Source organism: Choloepus didactylus, chromosome 14, assembly GCF_015220235.1.
Source record: "Choloepus didactylus isolate mChoDid1 chromosome 14, mChoDid1.pri, whole genome shotgun sequence".
Lineage (NCBI taxonomy): Eukaryota > Metazoa > Chordata > Mammalia > Pilosa > Megalonychidae > Choloepus > Choloepus didactylus.
This window is the reverse complement of record NC_051320.1, coordinates 40567735-40594791: the sequence shown is the minus strand read 5'-3', so window position 1 is coordinate 40594791 and position 27057 is coordinate 40567735. Positions and strand designations below refer to the sequence as shown.

Genomic DNA, 27057 nt, shown 5'->3' with positions numbered 1-27057 from the left:
CCCTGTAGACAGTGCTCTTTTGCCAGTGGCACAATGTTATGGTTTCTCAGTAAAGGGCATTGGAGGGAAACTGTAAGCCACAGAAGAGGAAGGGACTTTTTTTCCATGTTCCAATGTAATTTTTTTCTTGCTCCTATGGCATGATTATCAGCAATGTGCTGGAAATCCAGAGACTCTCACTCTCCAGAGATTTTCACTGGCTTGCCAACAAGAAGCTTCCTCGTCACCAAGTCCAGTCCACAGCATCCCAAAGAACTTCTCTGCCACCCAGTGGTTGCAGCCATTTAAGTCCAGAACATAAACCACATTATCTATGGCTTACCAGATACTGGTGTAGAAAATACTTAGGTAGTTTTTTTTTTCTATCAATTTCAAGTTCACACACACACAACTATCAGAAAGCTAATGATAGCTTAGTCAGCATTAAAAGAAGTGTAGCTCTTTTATAAAAGGAGATAATGCCATTGGATTTTCACTTCTGAGACATCAATGGAAATATTTAGTTTCGAGCATGCCAGTGCAGTTTATGAAGAATTTTGACCAACTAGAATGCGTACAGATAAAGGAAATTAAGATGGCAAAAAGTCTCAAAACAATGATCCCACATGAAAATGGTTGAATTAAATAAGGTTGTTTGGTCTAGAGAAGAAAGCCTTGGGGAGGAGGGCAGCTAACTGTAAATATTTGAAAGGTTGTTGAGTCGAAGAGGAATTGAATGTATTCAGTGTGGCTCGAAAATGCAGAACAGATACTAAATGGTAGTAATTACAAGGAAAAATGTTACTGTTAATTATAACAAACAAATAGAATAATGAATTCCAAATATCTTGAGCTTCCGGTAGTTTGGGAGAAAGAATAGAACCATAAAAATTAAATTATCTTGACCAAACATCATATAGTGTAACACAGAGTAACAGACACACATGCCTCAAGGAGAGCCTGAAAACTCTTTTTGTAGAGAAGAGAATTAATGAGCTACAGAGTTCTGGGATATCTTCCAAACTGAGATTTCATGATTTTAATAAAATCAAATTACATTGTTAAAATGCAACAATTAGATATTCATATCAGGTTCTGGGAAGGGTTGTAACCTGAAACTAGCTAACTTTCTCTTTAGCACCAGTTCCAGTCTCTTTGCTGCTTCTTTATTAAATTGATGCAGGACCAAAGAAGAAAGCAAAATTGAACTTTCTTTCTATATAGAAAACCATGGAAACTATTACATTTCCTTCAAAACCTACGTGACACAGTGAAATCTTGACTCAGAAAAATTTACAGCTTTAGATGTCTTCATTCGTGAAGGAGAATGATGCAAAAGAAAGGAATGCAGAACTAGTCTTATTAGAAAAAGAGCAACTCAATAAACAAAAAAAAACCCAGAAAGGAAATTAATATCAGGTTCAAATTTGGAAATCTATCAACATAATTCAGTACAAAAACAAATGAAAGGATAAAAAATCAACTACATGGTTTTATCAGTAGATGCTAAAGAAGCATTTGATAAAATTTAAGAAGCATTCCTTATAATATATTCTAAGTAAAACTAACAATAAAACCACTTAAATACATTAGAGTATATGCCAAAAACAAGCAGGAAATATCTTAACTGATTAAAATTGGAAAGATAGCTGCTACTGTCATTATTATTCAAAAACACCTTGAAGGTTTTAGCAAATCTTTAATATCAAACTCTGTCATTTCACTACTCACATCTACTTGGTATTAATTCACATACTTTTTAATCACTCATTTTCTCAGAATACCTTGGTACTTATAGATGTCTTCTTATTATTCTTTCTCAAGTTTCAAACTCATATTGCACGGTGCTCATACTACTTAATGTTTCTTAAATGTACTTTCCTTCTGAGCCATATTGAGCTAAGGAGGTTTTCTATAGTTTTCTTCAATTTCCAGAAATAAATCTTATTCAGAGAAATGAGTTCCTTTTCAGCACTCAGCATATTGCTCTGTAAACCTGTACTGAAGAAATTTTTCTTTAGCCTCCATGGTTTGTTTTTTCTAATTAATTCTTTTCTGTTTGGTGAAATCAATATTCCATGTTGTTTATATTGTTATGACTACATAAATATATTTACAGTTGAGCAATTTTACCATGTGATGATCAAATTTCTTTCCTGTAAAAATTGTTGTTTACTTGGCATTTGTAATGGCCTTGTTTTTCCATCCCTCCAGGAGCTCTCCTTTGCCCTGCTCCCATCCAGACTGGTCCCTCTAGGTCTAACACAAAGCTTCCACCCCAGTAGTTGCTTTCACTAGCTGCCTGGGAACGTGCTTCTTTTTTATGTCAGATCCCTTCGGTTGATTGCTTGGAAAGAGTGTATGGATCCTTGGACTCAAGATAAAATGTCTTTATTCTGTCTTCATGCTTGACTGATAATCTGGATATTCAGGCTGAAAATTATTTTCCCTCCGAGTTTTGCAAGTGTTGTTATTCCATTGTCTTCAAACTTCTAATCATGAGAAATATGATGTCATTCTAATTCCTGAATCCCAATATGTATGTGACTTTAATTCCTCCATTAAGCTCTGTTTTTATTTTTATCCACAATAATCTGCCTTAGTTTGGGTCACCTTTCCTTCACTGCACTGAGTACCTTCCTTATCTTTTGGTTTTGGGATATTCTCTTGTTTTACTTACTTGATAATTATGTCTTCTCTAATTTCTCTTTGTAGAACACCTATGAATTAGATATTGAACTTTGGACTGAGCCTGTAATTAAAGATTTTCTCCCCTATTTTCCGTCCCTTTGTCTTTTTTGTCTACTTCCTAGAAGATTTACCCAACTTTATATTGCAAACTTTTATTGAGTTTTTCATCTTCCTTTCTGCCATATTTTGAATTTCTAAAATGTTTTTTCTTGGTCTTCATATTTTCCCTTATAATAATATTCTTGTCAAATGAATATAATATATTTCTTATTTTCTAGGTATATTAATTATAAATTTTATTTTTAGTTTTTTACATTCTCTATGGTTTCTCTATTTCCTTTGATTGCTGATATTCTTGGGATTTCTTTCTTGCATGTGAGAGTATTTTCTCAAATGTTTCGTGATCTTTGGTTGGTTGGATATATTTCAGAGCAAAGCCCTAAAAACCTGACTGGAGCTGTGTGTGTGTGTGTGTGTGTGTGTGTGTGTGTTTGTGCATGTGCACACATGCTGGAATTGTTGGACTGGCAGGATTGTAGCATGATGGGACTCAGCCCAAAGGGTGTAACTAGGAATCTAAAATTTCACTGTCTGTAGGCCTTCTACAATGGTGAGTATCTTTAGAGGCTCAACTGTTAACTCTTCAATAAAGGGAAGTCTCATCCAGGTCTAATATTGGAAAACAATGGCATTTGGGGTTATCCTAATTTTTCCATAGGCCATAAAGATAATGACAGAATTTTTTCCCAACTGTGAAGGTAGAGGGCAGATTAGAGGGTTAGGAATTAACCTGATGTCTGACACCATCTTAACTTGCCAGACTGCTATGACAAATATCACACAATGGGCTGGCTTAAACAATAGAAATTTCTTGTGTCAAGTTTCAGAGGCTGGAAATCCAAAATGAAAAAAATCAAAGCATGTTGGCAAAACCTTGCTTTCTCCCCAGTGTCTGTGGTGTCCTGGGGCTTGCTGGCCACCGCCCTTGTGGTTCCCTGGCTGGCATCCATGCCTCCCCTCACATGTGGTCCTTCTGTCTGTCCTTCCACTTCCACTGACTTCCGGCTTCTTCCTGGGTGGCCTTCTCTGACTGACTCTGAATTTCTTCTGCTTAAAAAGAACTTCAGTGATATGAATTAAGGCTCACCTTGATTCAGTTGGGCCACACTTGTACTGAAAAGAAGACTTTCAAAGGGTCCTATTTACAAATTTACAGGAATGTGGATTAAGATTAAGATCATGTCTCTGTTGGGGTACATAATTCAACCTACCACAGGCACCCGGCAGTCGTTTCACAAGGATTAGTTTTCTTTCTAATGGTGAGATCTATTTCAGTCTTTCTGGCAAAGGAAAGGGAGCTGTTGTGAGCCAGACAAGAGGACATATATTCCTTGTTGAGGGCATGCAATTTTAAAAATGAAGAAAAAGAAAGCAAAGAAGCAGAAAGGAGGAGAAGGCAGAGGCTGAGGACAGGAAGGAGAAAGACTGGGAAGGAAGTGGGAGACGGAGAGAGCAGGTGGGAGGGAGGGAGGGGATGAGAAAGGGGAAGGGAGAAGGAAAGCTGCAGAAGACAGGAGAGGGACAGGGAAGAAATTTGGGAAGGGGAGGAGGGGGAGGGAATGGGAGAAGTGGGAGAAGGGGAGGAGGAAAGTGGAGGGAGAGAGAAATTAAGAGGAGGAGGAGGGAGAGATGGGAGGAAAAAGAGAAGGGGAGGGGGGAGCAGAAGAAAAGTTGACACATCTTGAGGGCTTTCCATGGATTTAGTTCTCTCTTGATGGGATGATGTGACCATTTTTTTATTTTTTTTTTGGTTATGTCATCCAGCCTCTCTTCTAGATACCCTTTGGTCCAGCCCAATGGCCAAATGGTACTAAGAGCTAGCTCCAGAATAGAAACTAAACCTGCCTGACTTTGTGTCCTATCATGTATTAATAGTTCCACAGCTTCTTGTTTATAACTTCTCTTTAAAGAATTACAAGTATCTGCCTATTTTTATTTTATCTTCTTCAGCAGATCAGTTACCAAGCAATGCTGTGTTATAGATATCTGCTTATGTGTTATGTCTTCTTCATTAGATTATAACGTCCTGGAAGGCAAAGACTTAGTCTGGTCCAGGGCTTCTCAATTTATTGTAGTAGGACTAGATATTTATTTTTCTTTTCTTAATTTACCATCTGTCACAGACTGATAGTTTTGTAAATTACAAACTCACACACTTAGTTGTCACAGCAATATCAAAATGCTATTTAAGATTTTTAAATACTCTTACTTTCTGTACTTATCTAGTCATGAATCGGTAACAAACAATTCATGGCCTGGCACCATTTTACTGAATAGACTTGGAGAAGCACTGATCTAGTTCACCTTTGCATCTTCCTCTGCATCTAAAGATACGACTTGAAAGGAGTTTTGCACTGAATAAATATTATCTAAAGATAATTGAATTCAGATTCAGAAATAAAGATGAAGATCCTGGAAATGGAGTCTTGATTAGAATGAAATAGCATCATGTAATGTCCACTTCTTGTTTTTAACCCCTGATTTGTACTTTGGAGGTTTAAGTGTTCTGCAACTAACAATGTTCCCAAGAATAATGTGAATTGCAGAACTTTTTCAATATACTGGAAACTTAAGTCTAAGTAAACTGCTACCACCACTCATCTGACAATTGTCAGAAGTAAATATCTGCATACTTTACTAAGTAACCCAGCAAAGATGATTTGGTGCCGTGATATTTGTAGAATCAAAGGAAAGCTCAATATTTAATCACAGTAATGAGAAAATATCTCTTTCTAGTAGGCTAGTTTATAACAGCAGCTGGCATTGTTATCACAGAATATTTTACACACTTACCATTCCCTCCAAATAATGAATTGATGCACTTAATAAAATTGGACAGCTGTTCATAACACAAACGGCAGCAATGCTATCACAGCCTTTCTCAAAAGCTTCAAACGAAAATCTGGTGACTTAAGAAAATTAGGAATGATTGTTTCGATTTATAGGGTAGCCCCCTAATCTGTGACTTGGTAGTGCTACCCGGGAGTTTGAAGTACTTGGCCTGCCACAGGCCTACTGAGATTAATATGAACAAAGATCTGTGATTTACAGAACACATTTTAAAAATAACTTCTCTAGAGAACCTCGCTTTTTAAAAGGCTTTCAAGATTTTTAGTATCCAATTGGGCTGTAACCTATACTTCATTGAAATAGTGCCTTCATGATCTGATAATTTAGCCAATATCCAGGAAAGATGTCTCATCGTGAGTTTCATCTTTTATACACTTTTCATGAAGCTCTTTAAGAGGAAGGGCTAAGACATACTTTTAGTTGATGGCTGCCCACGAGGGGTCAACCTCAGGCACTGTTATTCCATTTTGAAATTGTCTGGGGCCTGCAGATACTAATGGTAAGTTTTGAATGTGACCGAGTAAAAATTTCACTGAGGAAATAATAAGCTTCCTAAAAACACGAAACATTTGGGGGCAGATTTTCATTTTAATATCTAGCTTACTTGGCACACCAAAATACAGCAGCTTAATGCATGTTTTTTCTTAATAAGCTCTTAAAGCGTAAGTGATATGTGACTTTTGCTAATTTGGGGAGGTCATCGTTTATACTGTGGTAACTGATCTGTTCTGCAGAGTTAAGTGGAAAATCTTTGAATCAAAATATTCTGTACTGTGAAAATATCGTTAACGCGTTGAAAAGGTCACATTTTGAGACTGATGAAATAAAGATAAGTCATTCTTGGCTGGATGAACAGAATTTAATTGAGAAGTAGGGCTTTAAAACTTTTGCTGGCACTTTTGTAATGCAAATCTGGGTTTCACCATGCCTCTAAAAGCAATAAATAAATTTTTATGTACATAATTATTTTCCTGAATAATTAAAGCTATTATTTAGAACGTCATGATGAGTTCAATGAATGTGAGACTCAGAGGACAGCATGAAATGCTAGTATGCATGAAATTGCCAATTCTTTAACCAAAAGCCCCAGGCTGTTTTTCTGCCAACTGGTATTGATATTCTTGTGTGTTTATGTAGATATCATCACATCCCTATGTCTCATTTTTCCACTATTAAAAGAGGGATAATATTTAATTTCTCCATAACAGAATCAGTAAAGATTCATTGAACAATATAAAAAAAAGGATAATTAATATTTTGAACCCCCTAAAAAGAGTGCTGTTTATATTGTCAGTACATTATTTAGATAATCAAGTACATTTCAATTGGAATTTCAGATTTTAAATAGGTATATTTATTGGAGTTATGAAAAGGAGAATTCAGCTTTTAAATAGGTATATTTATTGAAGTTAGAAAAGGAGAAACAGTTCATTCTCTGCAATCAAGAATGATTCTTTCCCTTGAGGAAAGAAATAAAATGAATGAGATCATTTTGCATACTTTTGTTCCAATGAGTGAGTACTTTCAGGACTGATTTTAAAAGTATATGGGGCTAAGATCTTATTTCAAGTTGAATCAACAGCACTCTCTCCATGTAGCATGTCTACATATGACAACAAAAATAATCTTAACCACTATTTCTGTTTTATTCATATATCTGGTCAATAAATACATCTTTCATCATTCAGAGTATATATATGCTCACCTTTTTCAATATGGCTTGATGCTTTTAAAAAAATTTATATTCCTTGAAAACAGTGATGATGGCAATAAGGAAACATGTAAGGAAATACAGACAAAGGTTATTATGTTTTAAATTTGATTCTGTAACATCAATTAAGATTAGTTCTAGAAGGCCCTGATGAAGATGGCAGAGTGAGATGCTGAAGGACTCTGTCCCTGTACAGAAGCTTTGAATGATCAGCAAGAACTGGCAGAAACATTTTTTTCTCAAAGCTCCAGAAAACAGTTGAAGGATTGCAAGAACAAGGTAAGTGCAGAACCAAGAAAAAGGCCACATAAAAGAGGTGGGATCTCATGGAGCCCTGGCTGGCCTCTCCCTCATCTCCTTGCATAGCTGGCTCTGCTCCCAGTGTGAATCCCTGGTCCTGGTTCAGGAGGGAGTAGGGTGACCCTCATGCACATACTGGGAGCATGGGTGTCTGCCCCAATCTGTCTGGCCTGAGAGACTTACCCTCCCAGAATTTGCTCTGCCTATCGGAGGTGGCTCACCAAGCTCTCCTACAGAATGCTGTGGGAGAGTAGTCAAGCGGCTGCCTGAGGCAAGGGATTGCTGGCTGTAGGACATAGAGTGCAGTGCCCAGGACTGTAAAAAAAACTACCTTAGGGAAGAGGGGACACGTGTATCAGTGTAACGGGGAAATTCCTAGGGCCACACATGCATATCCAAGACAAGAGACATGCAGAAAGGATCAGGGAAGGCCCTATGCTTTGGCTTGGAGCTGTTCTCCAAAGTCATGGTATGGATAAGCCCTGAATAGGAGAGGTCAATCTTTAAGGACCAGGAAAAGTGTTTTCTTTTTTTTTTCTCCTCCTTCTTCTTTCTTCTCTTCCTCTTCCTCCCCTTCCTCCTCTCCTCTTTCTTCTTTTTCTGTTAGCTCCAGGCATTCAAGGAAAGCTCTCATAATACTAGCTGGATACAAGTTTAAGGAAAAGATGCCTCAGAGTTTATATTCCAGCAATAATATTAAAATATCAAGATGTCCATGTTTCAACAAAATATTACAAAATACAAAGAAACAGAAAGTGATGACTCAGGCAAAGGAGAAGATTAAAGCATTAGAAACCATCCAGGAGGAGGATCAGACCTTGGGCATTCCAGATAAAGACTTTAAAAATGTTCCTAAATATGCTCAAAGAGCTAAAGGAAAACATGGACAAAGAACTAAAGGAAATTGGGAAAACAACAGATGCAAAAGAGAGTATCAATAAGTAGATGGAAATTATGACAAGTAGCCAAACAGAGCTGAAGACCACAGTAACAGAAATTAAAAATTCCCTAGAGGGGTTCAAAAGCAAATTGGAGCTGGCAGAAGAATCAATGAACTTAGAGATAATCATTCAGTCTGAGAAGCAGAAAGAGGAAAGAATGAAGAAAAGTGAACAGAGACTGAGGAACCTGTGGGTCACCATCAAGTGTACCAACAGGCACATTGTGGAAGTCCCAGAAGGAGAAGAGAGAGAGAGAAAAAGGTAGAAAGAATGTTCAAAGAAATAATGGCTGACACCTTCCCAAATAAAAGAGAAAACATGAATATTCATATCCAAGACACTCAATGAATTCCAAACAGGAAAAACTCAAGGGGATCCACATTGCACCACGTTATAATAAAAGTGTTGGATGCCAAATATAAAGATGGAATTCTGGAAGCTGCAAGAGGGAAGCCATGTGTGACATACAAGGGAACCCCGGTAAGATTAATTGCTGATTTCTCATCAGAAACCATGGAAGCAAGAAGGCAGTGGGAAGACATATTTAAAGTGCTGAAAGCAAAAAATTGCCAACCAAGAATTCTATATTTGGCAAAACTTTCTTTCAAAAATGAGGGAGGAATTAAGACATTCCCAGATAAATAAAAGGTAAGGGACTTCATCACTATTGGACTGGTCTTATAAGAAATTTTAAAGGGAGTTCTCCAGGTTGAAAAGAAAGGACACTAGGCAATTGACTGATGTCATATGAAGAAATAAAGATACCCTATAAACATAATGACTTGGGTAAATATAAACACCAGTATTGTTACATTTTTGATTTGTAATTCTACATTTTACTTCCTACAGGATCTAAAAGACAAATGCATAAAATGTCATAGTAAATCAATGGTTTTGGATTCATAATGTATAAATACATAATTGGTGACAAGAACTACAAAAAGGTGGGGGATAGAAGGGTACAGAAACATAGCTTATGTTTGCTGATAAAATTGCCAAGTTGGTATCAAGGCAAACAAGATTCTTATAGATGTAGGATGTTAAATTTAAGCCCCAGAGTAACCACAAAGAAAATCCATAGAGACAGAAAGTAGAGTACAGGCTACCAGGAATGGGGGCAGGGTCCATGGGGAGTTGTTGCAAAATGACTGTAGAGTTTCTGTTTGGGGTGAAGGGAAAGTGGTGGTAATGGATGGTGGTGAGGGTACCACAACACTGTGAATGTGATTAATCCCACTGAAAGGTAGGCTTGGGAGGGGTTGGGATGGGAAGATTCATGTTGTTTATATGTTTTCAAATTGAACAAACAGAAAGAGAAACTAAAGAGATAATGACAATTAAATGTGATGCATGATACTGGATAGGATCTAAGAATGGAGGAGAAAAGGCTCAAAAGGACATTATTGGGACAAAAATTTTGGAATATAGAATGTAATCTTTATAGAAACATTAATTTTCTTGAATTTGGTAATAGTAGTTAAGGTGATTAAATAACTGAATATCCTTGTTTATAGTAAATAGACATGGAAGTGGAAGTATTACATGTTCAAGGAGTATGATATGTGCAAACTGCTCTCAAATGTTCAGAAAATATATATATGTGTATACACACAGAGAGATATGGATAAACAGATAGAAGAATGATAGAATGAAATGGAAAAGTGGTGAAATAATAAAAGTGGTGGATCTAGTTATCTGGTGTATGGTACAGTGGTATGTTAGAGCTGTCTATATGGGGTTTGTATTACTTTTGCAACTGTCCTCAAAGTTGGAAATTATTTCAAAATTAAAAGTTAAAAAAATTAGTTCTCATAAGGGAGATCTTATATAAGCCAAGTTTTAATTATTTTCTTATGTAGGGGTATTTGATGGCTATACATTGTTATATTAATTTAGAATTGTGTGATATGAAATGGTCATAATCCTCCACAGAGTTTAAGGGTTTTCCCATCAAACTTGCCTTTTAAAAATAATTAAATGGTGGGAATTGCAATGGCCAGGAGTTTAAAGGACATAGATGATTTACCCAATATTACTTGTTACAATTGTAACATTTCATTTTAAATAGACACATAACCTAGATGTATCAGATTTGTTATTGAGTGGAATGGATTTAATGATTAATTAAGTGCTCTCTATATTAGATTGATTTTTAAATGCTTAATTTATTATGATCAAAGATCTCATTCAATTTTGGGTGGTTTTGCCTATGACATATAATATGCCAATTCTAGAAGTAAAATAGATATGAACTGTGACATTTGGCTTAATGTGACACTTTATTATATGAATGAATTGGATAGTTGTGGAAGTGCTGATGATACCCTTTTGAAATATCATCAGCTATAAAGTCCTGCACCACTGCTTTCTTTATAAGCAGAACTTAAATAAATCTATTTAATGATCCCATGTATTTTCTTCCCTCCATGTAACACTCTATTCTTGCCTGCTATAATCTGCAATTACTTTCTTTTCCCTGAGGAGAACATTTCACTGAAGAACTAAAAGCCACTTCCAGTCACAATCAGCCTCTCTATTTCCTAAGACAGTTTTTTAATTGTAAGGACTGAGGGAAACTCTTTTTTGACAACTCCACTGTACCTTACTGTACAGTAGAGTCATGAAGTTTTTGCTTAAAAATGTGTTCAGGAGCCCATGCATTCAAGACACCACTGTCAACATATACAAATACATGATTGATTACCCAATTTATTGGTGATACTGTATATGCCATCATATTGCAGTTTAAATGATGTTGACAAGTATAGAAAAGGATCATTGACAGGTGTAGAAACAAATGATGGGTTTAAGCGTTCAAATATTTTTACATTTCACTGAGTGGCAGGTTGATAAATTAAAATTACAGTTGTAGTATCAGGCTTGAAAGCACAACTGCTTTAAATTACAAAAATAGCGATATAGAAACTTTGTGTACTCTCCAGAGAAGAGCCTGGAGGGCCTTGGAAAAAAATGAAACAAGTGCAGTTGCTAAAAGAATCATTAATTTTGTGAAAAAAACTGTCTGAGTCTAGAGAAACAAAAAATAGATTTTTAGAAGAGGAAAACTGGCTTTATCACCTTATCCCTTTTTCCCTGGAGACCTAAAGAAAATTGAATCCACCCCATCAAAAGTAGGCATTGACTTGTCCATTAGTTATTACATGATGCAGGTGGGTGTATTCAAAGCTTAGGGACAGTTTCCTTATTAACATTCCTTTAGTTCTGACACCGCACCTGGATTTTAGCTTGTCATACTGTTACCATGATCCCACCAAATCCTGTTGAGAAATTGCTAACACATCACTTAATCACTCAGTGATTCTGGTATGCTTTAACAAAATGATATTTCATCAGGCATTTCCTTTCCATTTTTATTTCATTCTACTCAGGCCCTGCCTCTTTTCAAGTAATGCCTGAACTACTGAAACACTATTCTGACATGCTCTACTATTGCCTCACTTCGAATAATATCACTCTCAGTTGAAATCATAACAAATAAACAGACACTCAAATAAACATACAACATCCGACGACTCTACTTCATCCATAGGATGAAGCGAAACCTCCTTATATTAGTATAATTTCTCAATACACTTGCTCTAACTTAATTCATCCATCTTATCTCCCTCCTGTCTTTTCATGAAAATTTCAAGGTTGCCAGACTGAGAATGTCCCTTCTCTCTGCTGCTCGACCAGTTCTTCCTCCTAGGAATGCGGCTCTTATACTTTCTATTGAATTTTTGCTCCACCCTGACAATAAGCTGAAGTCCTACTGTCTGTTTTGGAAGTTTTCCTGACAATCTGGCCAATTTTTTCAACCTCTTAGTTTCTGAATTAAGACAACCTCTCAATTCCAAATTAATTGGTAAGCACAATGATTTGACAATGACCATATAATTCTACCTTTACTTTTTTACGCTCTATGACCAACATTCCCAAGTTAGCATTTCTTTGTCTGTCTCATGCTCCTATGATTCTAACAAAGTTTTCAGTGTTGTACTCGATATTTCATACAGCTCTGGGTACATTCCAGATTGTCTTCCTGTCTTCATGTTACTGTTTTATTTTTTCTTGTCGGTCTTCCTCAGAAGTCTCCCCCAGTAAGACAGTCCTTCACTCCTGTGCTGATTTCACTCTCTTTCTGAACTTCCAGTTTGAGAATTCAACCCCTATTGGAATTATTAATCCACCAGAGACTACCACCAGGTGTTATCCGTTATCTTTCTAGAATATTCAGGCCTTTGGAATCAATCAGTTGGAGTTTCCATGATTCAGTGGAACTTCTTTAAAAAAAGATTTATAATATAACTTACTTGTTACATATCATCATCATCATCATAATTGATCTTTATTTCCTGTTTACTAAATGCCAGGCACTAGACTAAGCACTTGGCAGCACCTTCTCATTCATAACTGCCCTGACAAGTGGGTAAATGGCAGCACAAGGAAGTGAACTTGCCCAAGGCACCTAGACAGGAAGTGAAGGAAACGGGATTCAAACCAAGGAAGTCAAATTACAGAATTTGGGCCCTTAAAGCAGATGGCTAATAGGATAATAATGTATAGCATTTGTTACCAAATACAAGGTCTCAAACAAAATATAGATAAAAGTAAAATAGTGTGAATCTTTATCCTAATAAAGATGTTAAGGTTTAACAAAGTTTTCACAATAACAGCAGAAGTCTATGGAATATCTACCTCCAATTTCAAGACTGGAAAGAAAAGAGGGAAAATATCTCCCAAGAAAAATATTTTAACAAATACAGATGTTAGTTGGGATGCAGGGTGAGCTTTACTGCCCAACAGTTCACTAAACAGGACAGTGTTTAGACTCAGTAGTAGAAGTCCTTCACATCTCAGGGGATTCAGGAGATGCAGGCAGGGTTGGCTGAGCCATGATCTGTTCACTCAATGAGCCATTGTTTCAATAGAGATAAACAGAATAATTCTGATATTTTTATCTTTCTTGTGTTCCTGAAAGTCTTCCAGCCAAGCCTGGGACATAATAGGTTCTGAGTCATATCAATATGTTTTTAAAAATTATTCTGTGATACAATGAAAAAAGCCTGAAAAATTACCTATGTAATAAATCATCATCCTCATAATAAATCTACCTATGTAAAAATTCATTAACTGAAAAACTGATATGAATCAGAGTTTCAAATAAAAAGTACAACTGATCTAAAAAATAAAAGTCAACTTCATGGTAAAGAGTTAAGAAATAATTCACATGGTAATTTTCATTTAGTGCCTTCAGTATAGTTTAAAAGTAGCTTAGGGTCTGCAAAGGGTCAACGAAATGCTTGTACTTGAAGAGGACTCACACATTGTCCTGACATTTCCTTTTACAGTGTGAGTCCCAAACTACAAATAAATAGGAACTTTTGTTTCCCTCTCATCTATATTTTTCATTTAAAAAAAATCTGTAAAAGGCTTTTCCAAGGCAAGACTGGTTTTAAATTGAGATTTCTATCTTAGAATCTTAATTGCAACCATCACTCTGTTCTTGTTTACTTTTCTAAATGCAAACTTGATGACAATTTTTCCCAACCTACTTCCCAAATCAAAGTTTATCTGATGCCTCATAAAAGGGAGCATTTGCCAGCAGAGTTTTACCAATTGCTTTAGTGTGTAACATTTCTAGGATGATTGGAATATCAACCATTTGGTACTCAGCACCAAGCTTAAGCCTAGCACTAAAAACCAGGTTGCTTAACTTATTGTTTTAATTAATGATCTAAGTCTGCAACTGTGATAGTAGATGTCCACTGAAAAACCCTGGAACATAAATACTTGTTTCAAGTAAAATAAAGAATGAATGTCAAGGTTAAGTTATTTAAGAAAATGGTTTGTTTGCCGATTTGGATATATTATGTCTCCCCAAAAGCCATATTTAAAACCAATCCTGTGGGATATTTGGATTAGGTCGTTTCCATGGAGATGTGACTCACCCAACTGTAGGCGATACTTTTGATTAGATCATTTCCTTGGAGGTGTGGCCCTGCCCATTCAGCATGGGTCTTGATTAGTTTGCTGGAGTCCTTTAAAAGGAGTGGACTCAGATGCTTTCTGATGCTTTGAGATACTAGCCCAGAGTTTGCTCCAGAGAAGCTACTAAGAGAGAACAAAGCTCCCTAGAGCAGCTGAAAGAGACTTTTGGAGAGATGCTTGGAGATGCGACAGAAGGACATTTGGAGATGCTTAGCTAAGAGATGCTAGCCCAGAGTTTGCTCTGGAGAAGGTAAGAGAGACAAGCCCAGAGACATTTTGGAGAACACCATTTTGAAATGCAACCTGGAAGCAAAGGAACAGCAGACGCCAGTCATGTGGCTTCCCAGCTGACAGAGGTGTTCAGATGCCATCAGCCTTTACTTCAGTGAAGGCATCCTCTTGCTGATGCCTTAGTTTGGACACTTTCATGGCCTTAGCACTTTAAATTTGCAACTTAATAAATCCCCTTTGTAAAAGCCAATCCCCAATCCATTTCTGGTATTTTGCATAACAACAGCATTAGCAACTGGAACAGTTCGCATTACCATTTTCTAGTTTGGGTCTTTGAAACTAGGGATGGCAGAGGTTTACACTGAAGTCACTGGGTCAATTTATAGTTCAACGGTACATGTCTTAATCCTTTATTTTGAAATGTGGTTTCCAGATTTACATTTTAAAGTCACTATAAAAAGTTGGGAGTTGAGATTAGTTTTAATTCAGTTGATCCATTCAATAACCATGCTATGGGCCATGGGCCAGACAGGAAGCCAGTCACTGGAGGTAAATAGTGAATAAGACATTTCTTCCTGGAACTTCCTATCTAATAAGAGTAAGCAATACATAAAAAAATCACACTGAGGATTATTTAATTACACTTGTGAAAAGTTCTGGGAATAAAGGCACAGAGTGCAATGAGAACTTATAGCAAGGGCACCTCTTTAGTTGTCACTTTCATTCAGATGAAGTTTTATGAGCATTGGAATTCTGTGTTATTGTCAAATGAGAGTAACACATGCAAAGGCCCAATGTTAAGTGAGTGACATGGGCAAGTCTAGGAAAGTATCAGAATGGGTTTTTATGCACCTTAATTAGCATTGGCAGTGTGCACCCTGCATTCTATGGAGACTTCCATGGGACCCCTTCTGGGTTGATTTTTTGGATCTGTCCTGGTCTCTGATGGATGAACTTCAAGACCGTTCTAGATCAATGTGACCACCTCCACTGTACCTACTTAATATAAAAGGTACTATTGGGAAGTTATGTTTCAAAGATTTTCTAAAGAGATTTCAGAGACCATAAGTGTCTATGAGAACAAACTGTGTATATGTGTATCGGTGTGTATGGGGAGGATGGGAGCCTGGTGTAGGCAGTGGTTCCTAGGGCTGGCTGGTATTAGAATCACCCAGATAACTTTGGAAAACATGGCTTCTATTGTTCTACCCCAGAAGAACAGAATCAAACTCTTTGGGATGGGCCTTCATGCCTCATTCCAGGTTATAGTTTAGTTTTTATTTTTCATAATGATACTATTTTATTAATCATTTGCTAGTGCGTATGACAGAAAGGTCTTCCTACCAATGTATAATTGAAAATCTGGTATCTGAGATTTCTCTCAACTTTGTTTCACAATTTCCTCACCTTTCTCAGTAAGAAAATATTTTCTTGGGTCAAAATGACAAGGTTTTTATTTGTATATTCAGATTTTGTTTGTATTGTGACAGTTTTTAATTTGTTTCATAAGTAGTGAAGCACATTTATGAAGGGAGGAATTTGGCTTTCTTATTTATATTAAGAGATGCACATTAAAAATGTATCAATATATACTGCCATTTTAAAAATTAAATGACACTTATCAGTGTTCAACATTAAAATATGAAATAATATCTGCACTCATTTAGTTTGATAGCTCATTCCATTCACACTTCTGTTTTTTCCTACATTATAAAAACTTCTTTAAGTTTCCACATGTAACAAACACAAAGCAGTGCCTACAAAAATGGAGCTTTATTTTCTGAACTATTTCAGACATCTCTGATCGTACCTTCTATACCTGTAATAATAGCTAAAATTTATGAGCAATTACTGTATGCCAAGAATTGTGTTAAGTGTTTGATCTAAATTATCTCCTTTAATCTGCATTTCACAAACAAGGAAACTAAAGTTTAGAAGTTTCAGTTACTCCCTGAAATACAAGCCAACTGGTAAGTGTTAGTGTCTATGAGGGTGAACGCAACTTCTAGATGTACTTACGACACTGGCAGGCAATGGACTGTGGTATGTGATATATCTAGCACTGATATTTTCATTAAGATAATTCACATACATTAAAAAGAATTCCAATGGAATTACAAGTAATGTGAGTGGACAGGGCAGGTCCTGGACAAACACAATGTTATACATTCCCATTTCGACTGCTACCATAGACCACAGACTATGCATTTATCTCTTTGGCGAGCAAATATGAATTAAAAGTCATACACTTGAGTGATGGTTCTTATGGTGGTCTGCCTGGTGCCTGGTGGGCTCATGTAAGTCCATTATGTTCACTGTTGCCCTGTCCTTTGACTGAACAGGGGTAAGAGGGAGATTCATACACACTTCTAGACAACTGTATTTACATTAATTTTCTTGGAGAGGGATGGAGAAATCTATCAATTAAAATATCCAGTCAGTGGAACCACTGGGTTGTGTATTTCATTTTACTTTACTTTTAAGACATATTCTTTAAAAACAGCACTATCTTTTTAGTGCCATATCAGATTTCCCATTTTAAGCACTTACTGAATTATACAACATTCATTTTTGGAAACTTTTCTTAGGGCTCTAATACCAGGTGCTGAACTCCTGATGAGTTTAAAACAAAGATCACTTAGGGTCTGCCTTTATGATACATCCATCCCATAGTACTTCTCGAGAACAGGAAACGCTGCAGATAAACTGCACTGAGGCATGAAGAAAAGCTATTTCAGCTCTCTTGTCTTGAGGGCAGGACACATATGCATTCAAAATAAAAGATTTCTTTGGGCTTAGAGATTTTTAACAATAGGAGCTGATGATCAATGTAGGAAAGCTTAACGATTCTTTTGGACCAGATCAACTTGACCTTCCATTTTTCATGAAGTCTTCCAATAAATGCATATATTCTATTTTTTCTCCCAGCTTCCCTAACAATTATTTTGATTCCCATGATTTGAGTGGATTTTCTGAAATGTTTTAAAGAGGACTAGAAGGGAAGAAGGAACCACATAGCTCAATAATGAAGAAATATTCAAAGGCCCCACAAAAAAATAATAAAAGAAAATTAATCTGATCATTTCAAAATCTTACCTAAACCCATGTTTCTGGTCATTAAGCACAGGTATAGTGGCTACATGTATGGTTTTGTTTTTTTTTGTTTGTTTTTTTTTATCAAATACAGCACGGCTTCTTCTCAGGCAGAGAGTACATCTAACTTTTTGATACTTTACAACATCAACCAAAATGCTGAGCATGTAAATATTGTTTAAGACATTTTAATATACTAGCCAAAGGACTAGTTGATAGATCAGATAAAAACTTGTTGGTCCTTAATTAGTTATAAGTGCCTGAAAGTAGCAATTTTGTTGACAATATTCCATAATGTAGCACATGAACCAGGAGCTTCCAATCAGGAAACGCACTGTGACTGAGAGCGGCACCCATGAGAGCAGGCTAGCACTAGTCTTCAGTAAATCTGCCTCAGGGATCTTTGGTTTTGTGTTCAGAGAAGCAGTCAGTGTGAGGGAATTGGGGAGATAAAAGTGAAATAAGAGAAAAGGCGAAGTGATAGACACAGATTTTGAAGACAGATTTAGAGAAGGAGGAAAAAGAAAAAGTGACATAGAGTACATAGAAAGGAAATGGAGTACAAAAAAATTGGTGGATATTCCAGGAAACGTGAAGCTGTGAGTCAGAGGAATTTAAAAAAACAATTTGAGCATATCTTTATAAGATAAGAATATGGAAAATCACCGTTTACCTTGTTTGGCTTCTGCAGAGGACATAGTGTGTCATATACATTCATTAGCTGAATTTCTGAGGTGACAGAACTGCCTAGAGAGCATTTTATTTAAATGTTTATACAATGTAGACAGTGATACTGAAGAAATGACACATGCAATGATATGTTATGATTTTGAGTATGGGGTTAAATGACCGAAAATACTGTCTCAGAAAACCTTGTTAATCTGAATGTTTAAAATATTTAGACATATACTCACCCAACAGACAGGAAAGGCTCCTTTGATTCAAGTCTATGAAAAATATTAAAAATTAATTTTAATATAACAATATACTGTACATTCAAAAATTGCTTTTACATGAATCTAACAGAATTATTACACTTGTTTGGATGAAACTGCATAATTTAACACCAGTAAAGAGCTATAAATAATATATTATGGCCTAATCTGGACTAATTCACATTCTGGCTGGATTAATGCAGAGGCTGAATAAAACTAGAGAGCCTTGGAATGGGGATACAGGATTTAAGTGATACATTAAGATGATGATAGTGTTAGCCTAATTCTGATTTGTACTTATATCTAATTATTTTCTTTATTCATGGTAATTTGCAGCAGTTTAAATGTAAAATATATTTGTTGTAATGGTTAATAAATTTCTAATGTATTTGGCTACATATCGGCTGAGTAATTTATTTCCAGGGTAACTATTCTGTACTGAGGCAAGTGGCAGCAGGCTGTTCAGTCAGAGTCATTTAAAGACTGCAACACCCAAGTGTCAAATCACAGATTAGGGCCCTCCTGCCTCCTCTGTGTCTGCTGAGAACCTCGATATTTTCTGTTCACCCCAATATAACAAGTGGGAAATATAAGCCTGAAGCCTCTGGTCGGTTGTGGCATCTTGAGAAAGTCACTTAAGCTTTCTGGGGCTCACTTTTCTCATCTGTAAAATGGGCTAAGATTGCTTCCTGCTAATTTTCTGAATTCATAAATTAACTTTATATTCTTTGCAAGAGGTAAACAGGAAAGGAGCCACTTCTAAATATTATTTGGTTAATATTTAAGATCAGTTGGTAGGTGTAAACTGGGCATTTTATTTTCTATAGGTTTATTAATATTTGATTATGGGTCAGATATAGGCAAATATTGAAGACATTTTAATCCAAATCCTAGTGTTTTAGCTTTCTAAGAATCTTTCATGTTTTAAAATTGTTTATTTTTATATAAAGATTTGTAGGAAATGGCAGAAAATTTAATTCTACAACAAACTTTTATTGAGCACTTTTTATTAAGCTGACTACTTTTATAGACTGAAGTGGAGAACTGATGGTATTCTCCTAGAATTAGGCCATGAAACTTAACTTTTATATGAATATGAACAATAAAGGCAATAATTGCTTTTTTTTTGGTCTCTGTTTTATTCTATGTATGTAACAAACAGCTTATTAGAAATATGACTTGGTACAAAATATGGGCAGATCTGACCAGGGTCTTTGCCACACTCTAATTCTGCTTTGGGTGAACCTTTGTAGCAGAAAGGGAACTCTTTTAGGGAGCAAGCACCCTAGCCATGATTCTGGACAGCTACAAGCAGGAAAGAAGCAGATAATACCAATAGTTGGTGCTAAGAAACTGGAGGTGTATATTTTATGTGACCTTTTCCTTCTCTAAATTCCTACATTATTCATAGTCTTTACACTCATGTAAGGTATTTGCCATTCTTGTATGTGTTTGCTTTTCCCAAACATCTGTGATATGGATAAGTAAACAGATAAATGGAAAACAATGTGGAAGATAAATAATGAGGTATGTTTGGATATCTCGCTTTCTAACACAGGACCGATACCAGTGATCAAAATCAAATTAACATGAAGAAATGAGGGAGACATTCTATATAATAGGATGTGGGACAGTTTTCCCTTATTTGGATCATCAACATCATGATAATACCACTTTTCCCTTATTTGCCATCTAATAAGATTTAAAAAATAGATATGGGAATTAATAGGCTCCATTTTATTTGTATTAACCAATAATTTCAGCCTAACATTTATCAGACTTTAGTGTATTTGTGTATTTGCTTGCTGTTTCCTATTCTCCATACTATCCCTTTGCCTCTTAGTACCATTGAATAATATAGAGTATTATAAAACATTTTATACCTGATATCTTTCTTTTTCATCCAAAGCATCTCATTAGTTTTCCCTTATGTGACTTTTGCATCCCTTCTTCACTCCATTCCAGGTTAGTTCTCATTACTGACCCTGTCCTAGATGGTCTCTTCAAATATATGGAGTCTTTGTTCAGATTTGGTCCAACTTTGCCATCTGCTCTCATACTAAGCTTCCTTCAGTGTTGCGTTCTACACCATTTGTTGAAGTACTATGTTGTACTTCTTTCCTTAAGGCTATCAAAAACAACTTGAATAAAAGTGAGGCACACACCACTTTCACCTTTCCCATGTAATTATCAAAATGCTGAGTTTAGAAATAGTTTGAAGTAGTGGTATTGGTTGACTTCCTTTCTTTATCTGAAGGCTTCAGACAGGCAGCTGTTGGGTTGGAGCATTTAGGAAGATACGTTGATCCATCTCCACTGGTTAATATGGTTAGTCTGACTGGCTGGTTAGTTGTCCTCTTTTTCTCTCATCGCTTCAACTATCTCCTTCCCAGTGCTCTATAGAACACTTCAAAGGAGAATTTAATGTTTTCAAAATGATGTTGGATTAAGAGTTATGACTGATGATCTATAAACCAGGGGTTGGCAAACTCTGGCCGATGGGTCAAATCCTACTCACCATCTACTTCTGTACACTGTGAGTTAAAAATGGTTTTTACGTTTTTAAATCTTTGAAAAAAATGAAAAGAATATTTCGTGACATGTGAATATTATGTGAAAAAAATCTCAGTTCCATAAATAAAGAAATAAAGTTTTTTTAGGAGGACACAACATGATCATTAATTTATATATTGTCTAAGGCTGCTTTTGTACAACAAAAAGTAAATTGAGCAGTTGCAAAGAGACTACAGGTCAACAACCCTAAAATATTTACTGTTTGGCCTTTACAGAAAATGTGTGCCAATATATGAAATATAATTACATTGTAGGAAAGAATTAGAAACTACCTCTCAAAGTAGACACTCTCTACTTCATACATATGAAGATATTCTCCCAGACTTAGGAGTTAAGGATAATTTGAATTCCTTCCTTACCCCATCAATTCAGCCTCTGACCCTGACAGATTAATCCCCCTAAAATGCAATTTTCATGTCACCACTTTTCCTGAAAATTTTGACAACCAGAGGATGAGGCCCAAACTTTTTAGCTTGTCAGTTCAACCTCGTCACAAACCTGCCCCACACCATCTTTCCATATTTTACTTTACCACTTCGTTCCAGAAACTTTTCTATTCCTTGCCCCCACACATCTGGTTTCACTTTGCCATGGCACCTTTCAGCATTCCATTTCTACACCTAGAATACCGTTGTTACTTCCTTTCCTTTTGCAAGATCTATTTATCTTTCAAGTTTAGCTCAATCTAATCTCCTTCATAAAGCCAACCCTGACACCATCATCTCAAAGGGCCTTGCCCAATCCTGAGCTTCTAATACATATGTGTCTCCATTGATATGACATATTCTCTGGACAACAGTACTGTATTAAAAAGCTAACTTAGAGTGTCATTAAAACTGGTAGGAAAATTAAATTAGAATCTCTGCTTAGATAAGAGGCTAAGTCTTCTGGTGTGCACAGGTGGGAAATGGTTGCTGATGCTCCATGAGCTGAACAGAAAGGAAAGACTATTGCCCATTAGCCTCTCCAAGCTGCTGAAGACAACCCTAGGTACCAAGCATCTTATGTGATGAAGTAGGGCAGGAAATCTTGGTGGGGAGCCTCGATCAGATCCTCCTATCTCATGCCTCTTCCTCAAGATGATGTTAGCTGCAGAGAAAAGTGACAACCAGTCCATGCTGAATCATGTGCTCTGTGCTTTGTAACCAATTGCTCAGTTGTGGTTCATTCCATGGAGTCAACTTCCCTAGGCTTGAGAACATTCAGAGGTTCAGCCTAACCTATTCTTTCTTCTTTATAATATAGCAAACATCACAGTCGACTCAAAGGGTTGTTGTGAAGAAAACAAGGTATGTATTTAGGGCAACCAGCATAGAAACTGGCACAAGTAGAATCTGATGGCCATGACTATGCCAAAGATAAGTTGGTAATTCTAAGGACTGCAATTTCTTGAATATATGAAAAGCTGATTTTGTAATTTTAGCCCTGAAATTTGAAAATTATGTAAAAGAAAAAAACTACTAGGAGAAGCATCCTTTTGGAGAACAATTATCAGTTTATTCCTTAGAAACAGATGATTATATTGGGAAATGCCCACGGAGAACTTTCCTGAGATTTTTTAATAAGGTAATTGTTTTATGAAGAAAGATATTCATTTTTATCTTTCCTAAGATTTACTTTTAAGATGAAATATGTAGTGAATTTAATAATACATCATCAGGGTTTGCTAGGAAAAAAAAAGTCAGTTACAGAATTAAGAATTAAGATTAAAAAAACCACAGCCTTTAGAGAAAAAGGCACAGTAGAGAAATAAAATAGAATGCTATAAATGGGGCTAAGAGATTTATATTTCTTATTTAAGAAAGACTCAATTATTTTTACTAAGGGTCAGATACTACTGAAAATGTTTTACAAACATCGATTTTTTAAAACATGATGATATCCTCTGTAGCAGTCACTATATCATTTCTAGTTTACATATGAGGAAACTGAGACCCAGAGATATTAATTACTTATCCAAGGTCACACAGCTAATAAGTGTCTGAGCCAGGATTCATATTCAGGCATTCTGGCTCCAAAGTTCATGTGCTCATGGCTCATATGCTATGTTGCCTTTCATCTCTCTGTTTTCTTTTCTTTGTTTTGTTTTTTTTTTTCCTTTCCCTTATGGCACTGTCACATTTCCTCTCTTTATACTTTCTGTGCTCTACTGAGAAATCTCATGCATGCACATGGTTTCGAATATCATCTACATACTAGAGATTCCCGGACTTACACATCTAGCATTGTTCTACTTACAATCTGTGGCTATAGCTGTCCACTAGATATCTCGAATTGTAGGTGCCTCTAACTTATCTTGTCCCAAACTAGATTCTTTGTCTTCTTTCCTGAATCTGCTCTTCCTTCTCTTTCCTTAACTGAATGGCATAAACAGTCACTCAGGTGACCAAGCTAGAAACTTTAGAACCTTTTCATCAGCTCCTTTCCAACATTCCTCACTTTCAGGAGATCCTAAATTCTGTTGTTTCTGTTGCCAAAAACCTCTTTTATTCTGTTTCTAACCTTTCTAACCTTTCTTATTATCACAGTTCAAGTGATCATCAACTTTTACATGCACTTTTAGAATACTCTTCTTAATGAGCTCCTTTCTCTAGTATTTCTTTAGAACAGCCATATCAGCTAGCAGAATTATCTTTCTAAAACACAAATCTAATTATGTAATTTCCCTCTACAAATCTCTGAGGGCTTCTAGGAAGCATTCTTTTATAAGACAACTGTGCTGGTTAGGAGTACTTCATAACTACTCTCATAGCACCCTCTGACACTTAACCACAGTGTATTAAAATTTGCCAGTTAATTTGTTGAGCTCCTCATTCACACTGTACCCTCCACGAAGGCAGGAACTTACTATATTTCAAGAACGTAGAACCATGCTCACTTCATAGGATGCTCGCTCAGTAATGCTTTTGTTGGGATGAACTTCCCTGCCTTGTTCCTCAACCTTACTCCCATTCCTAGCCTACAGGGTGAAGTCCAAACCCCTTAATATACCCAGAAGTTCATTCACAATCTTGTTCCAGTATTTCTTTCCAGCTGTTTTCTTCTACCACTTCAGCCTACAGATTCCGTGCTCCAGTCAAGTTGAGCAAGTTGCTTACAATCTGGGAGGCAATATGCTTTTGCACACCTTAGAGCTTTTGCACGTGCTGTGTTCTTTACAGAAATGACTTTGATTACTTTACTTTTGAAGACTTGGGCTTTGTCACCAATCTAAAGTACCTTATAAGGATGGCTGGAATCCTATTATATCTATAAGCTTTTGTAATTAAAATGACTGGGCAGTAACATTGCTTACTAACATCTGATCTAGTCTCCTTAGCATTGACATCCGCAGACCCAGGCCTCCATTTAAGGTTTATGTGCCAAAAGGCTTAAGGTATATGTTCTAGAATCAGACTCCCAGATTTTCCAAAACTGGCTCTACCACCTACTTGTTGTGTGACCTTGGAGAAGTAAGGTACTCTTCTTTGGGCCTTAATTCTCCCAGCTACAAATAGACGTAATAATAGAACTAACTCATATTGTTGTCATGAGAATTAGATATAAATCAATTAGTCAATCAATCTAAATAAACTAGAGAAAAAAATGCTTGTTCTTTTTTGTTTTGTTTTGTTTTATTAAATCCCTAAGTCCTCTAATCTTTGTTTCTGCATTCATGGCCAGTTAACAGAAATAGAGAATCCAAGTTGGGTAATAGTTTTGTGTAGTAGTTACTTATGAATGAACCAGGTGGATATGTTGGTGAAGATGTGCAGCAGTCAATAGATAGAAATATGGGCCTGGGACTCAGTGGAGACATCTGGGCTGGAAACATGTATTTGGGGCTTATGCCATCAGTGCAGAGTTGGTATATAAAATCATAAGAGAGAACGAGGCTACCCAGTGAGTGCAAAGAATGAGAAGATGATTGAGGGAAGAATATCTGGGATCACCAGCAGGCACTACACATGTAGAAGAAGCCAATCCAGAAAGGGGCAGTAGCACTCTTTAGCCATTTGTATTAACCCACACCCAGCACAGGGCAGATGCCTCACAAATGTCGATGGCGTAAGCAACCTGTGCCTGGATCTGTGCCACCAGCCTTTAATCTGTTCTGTAGGAAAGAAGTTCACACAAAAAAGATTTCTGTTTGGAGGCAGCTCAAGTATTCTATTCTAAGCCAAAAAGAAGTAAGAATCAAGGAGGGATAACATCCTTAGATATAGAGTCAATTCACGGGCCAAAGCTAGTGTTGAAATCTACTGATGTTTGAAAACTTGTTTGTAAACCTGTGAATGAATTAATTAATCCATATGGAAATTGAAGGACCTCTTGTTTACCACAATATATTTCTTTTCTTTGAAGGACTTGATCTTGATCTGCATTTCCAAAAGTGTACTAAAGACAATAAAACGTGTGAAAAAGATTTTAGGTAGAAAAGAATGGTCCAGCAGACTTCTATCTATCCCCACTACTTTCTCCATAAACTGTGAAATAGTATAATGATTACCATAATAGCCAGAGCTTTCTGTTTACCAGGGACTGTGCCAAGCCCCCTAATATATTTAATTCAGACAACACCAGCAGATGACAAAAATGAGGTTCAGAGAGACCAAGTAATTTGCCTGAAGTCATACAACAAAGTGATAGAGTCAGGATTCATTCACAGGCAGTCTAACCCCAAAGTCTATACTTTCACTCACTGCTCTATACTCTAGGGAAAAGTAAAGAACACAATACGTGCTCCCTCTGGCCTGTGGGGCCCCTCACTGAGTGCGATGGTGGCCCCGTACATCAAGAGTTAACATGTGGCTAACCAATTGCTTGTTATTTAAGAAGTAATCTGATGTGCTATTTTACAAATATCTTAATATCCATCTTGAGGATGACAGGAAACCTACTTTTATATTTAAAATTCAGTCTACATTTAATCATAATCATTAGTAATCTGAACACATCCGCATGTTTTGATCATTCCAAGGCCTTCTGATTTAAGCAGGCTTTTTGTCAAGGTAAGTGATTAAATGTGAGCAGAAGATGATGACTCTGATCAAAGATAAGCACTTGTAGAGTGGTTCTGAGGTGTTTTCTTCTACTAAACATTTTACATATTAAAATCACATATAATTCTATCAGTATTCTGGAAAATTCATTTATTGCCAAAAGAAAAAAACAAAAAAAAACAAAAACAACCAGAAGTCTTCTTTATGTAATAGGGACAAGGTATTCATGGGTAACTGTAGGTAAAATTCTTTGACATTCACTAAAAATCAGAATATCTGAGGTACTTATTTTCTGGGCTGTTTTTCTCCCCTCACTTGAAGGGAAAAAAGGAAAACAAGATAGTTCCAGGCTTTTGTGCTGGCTGACCAGGGCGAGGAAGCCGAGGAGACACACCCTTAGGGCTCTCCTCGTGAGTCCATGAGGCTGGGTAGCAAGAAGCGTGGGAAGGAACCCTGGCCTGCCCAGACAGGGATGTCCTCACCTCCACCTGCCCAAAGAAGTCTGAGTACAACTTGAATAAAGTTTGAGTACAGCTTGAGTACGGATTGCCAGTCTCTGGTGTCTTTGGTTGAACAAGGATCCAAGATATCACTGCACACTGACCGTGAGCAGGCACCCCCAGTGGAGCCTCATTCCAACCACAATTCTTTTCCAGATGCGGCTTCCTATAGGGATATAGTGTCATGATGGATACAAATTGGAAGACCCATACTTCCCA

At 36.6% G+C, this 27057-nt stretch overlaps 1 protein-coding gene across 8 annotated transcripts in view; it reads right to left on the bottom strand.

Annotated features, from left to right (window-relative positions):
* Positions 1-27057, bottom strand: part of RALYL (RALY RNA binding protein like) — a 727077-nt gene that overhangs the window by 84425 nt on the left and 615595 nt on the right. For all 8 annotated transcript variants that reach the window (XM_037802772.1, XM_037802774.1, XM_037802768.1 and 5 more), the window contains one exon: positions 18762-18794. In XM_037802772.1, coding sequence (XP_037658700.1) covers positions 18762-18794 — 33 coding nt within the window. The remainder of the gene's footprint in view (positions 1-18761; positions 18795-27057) is intronic.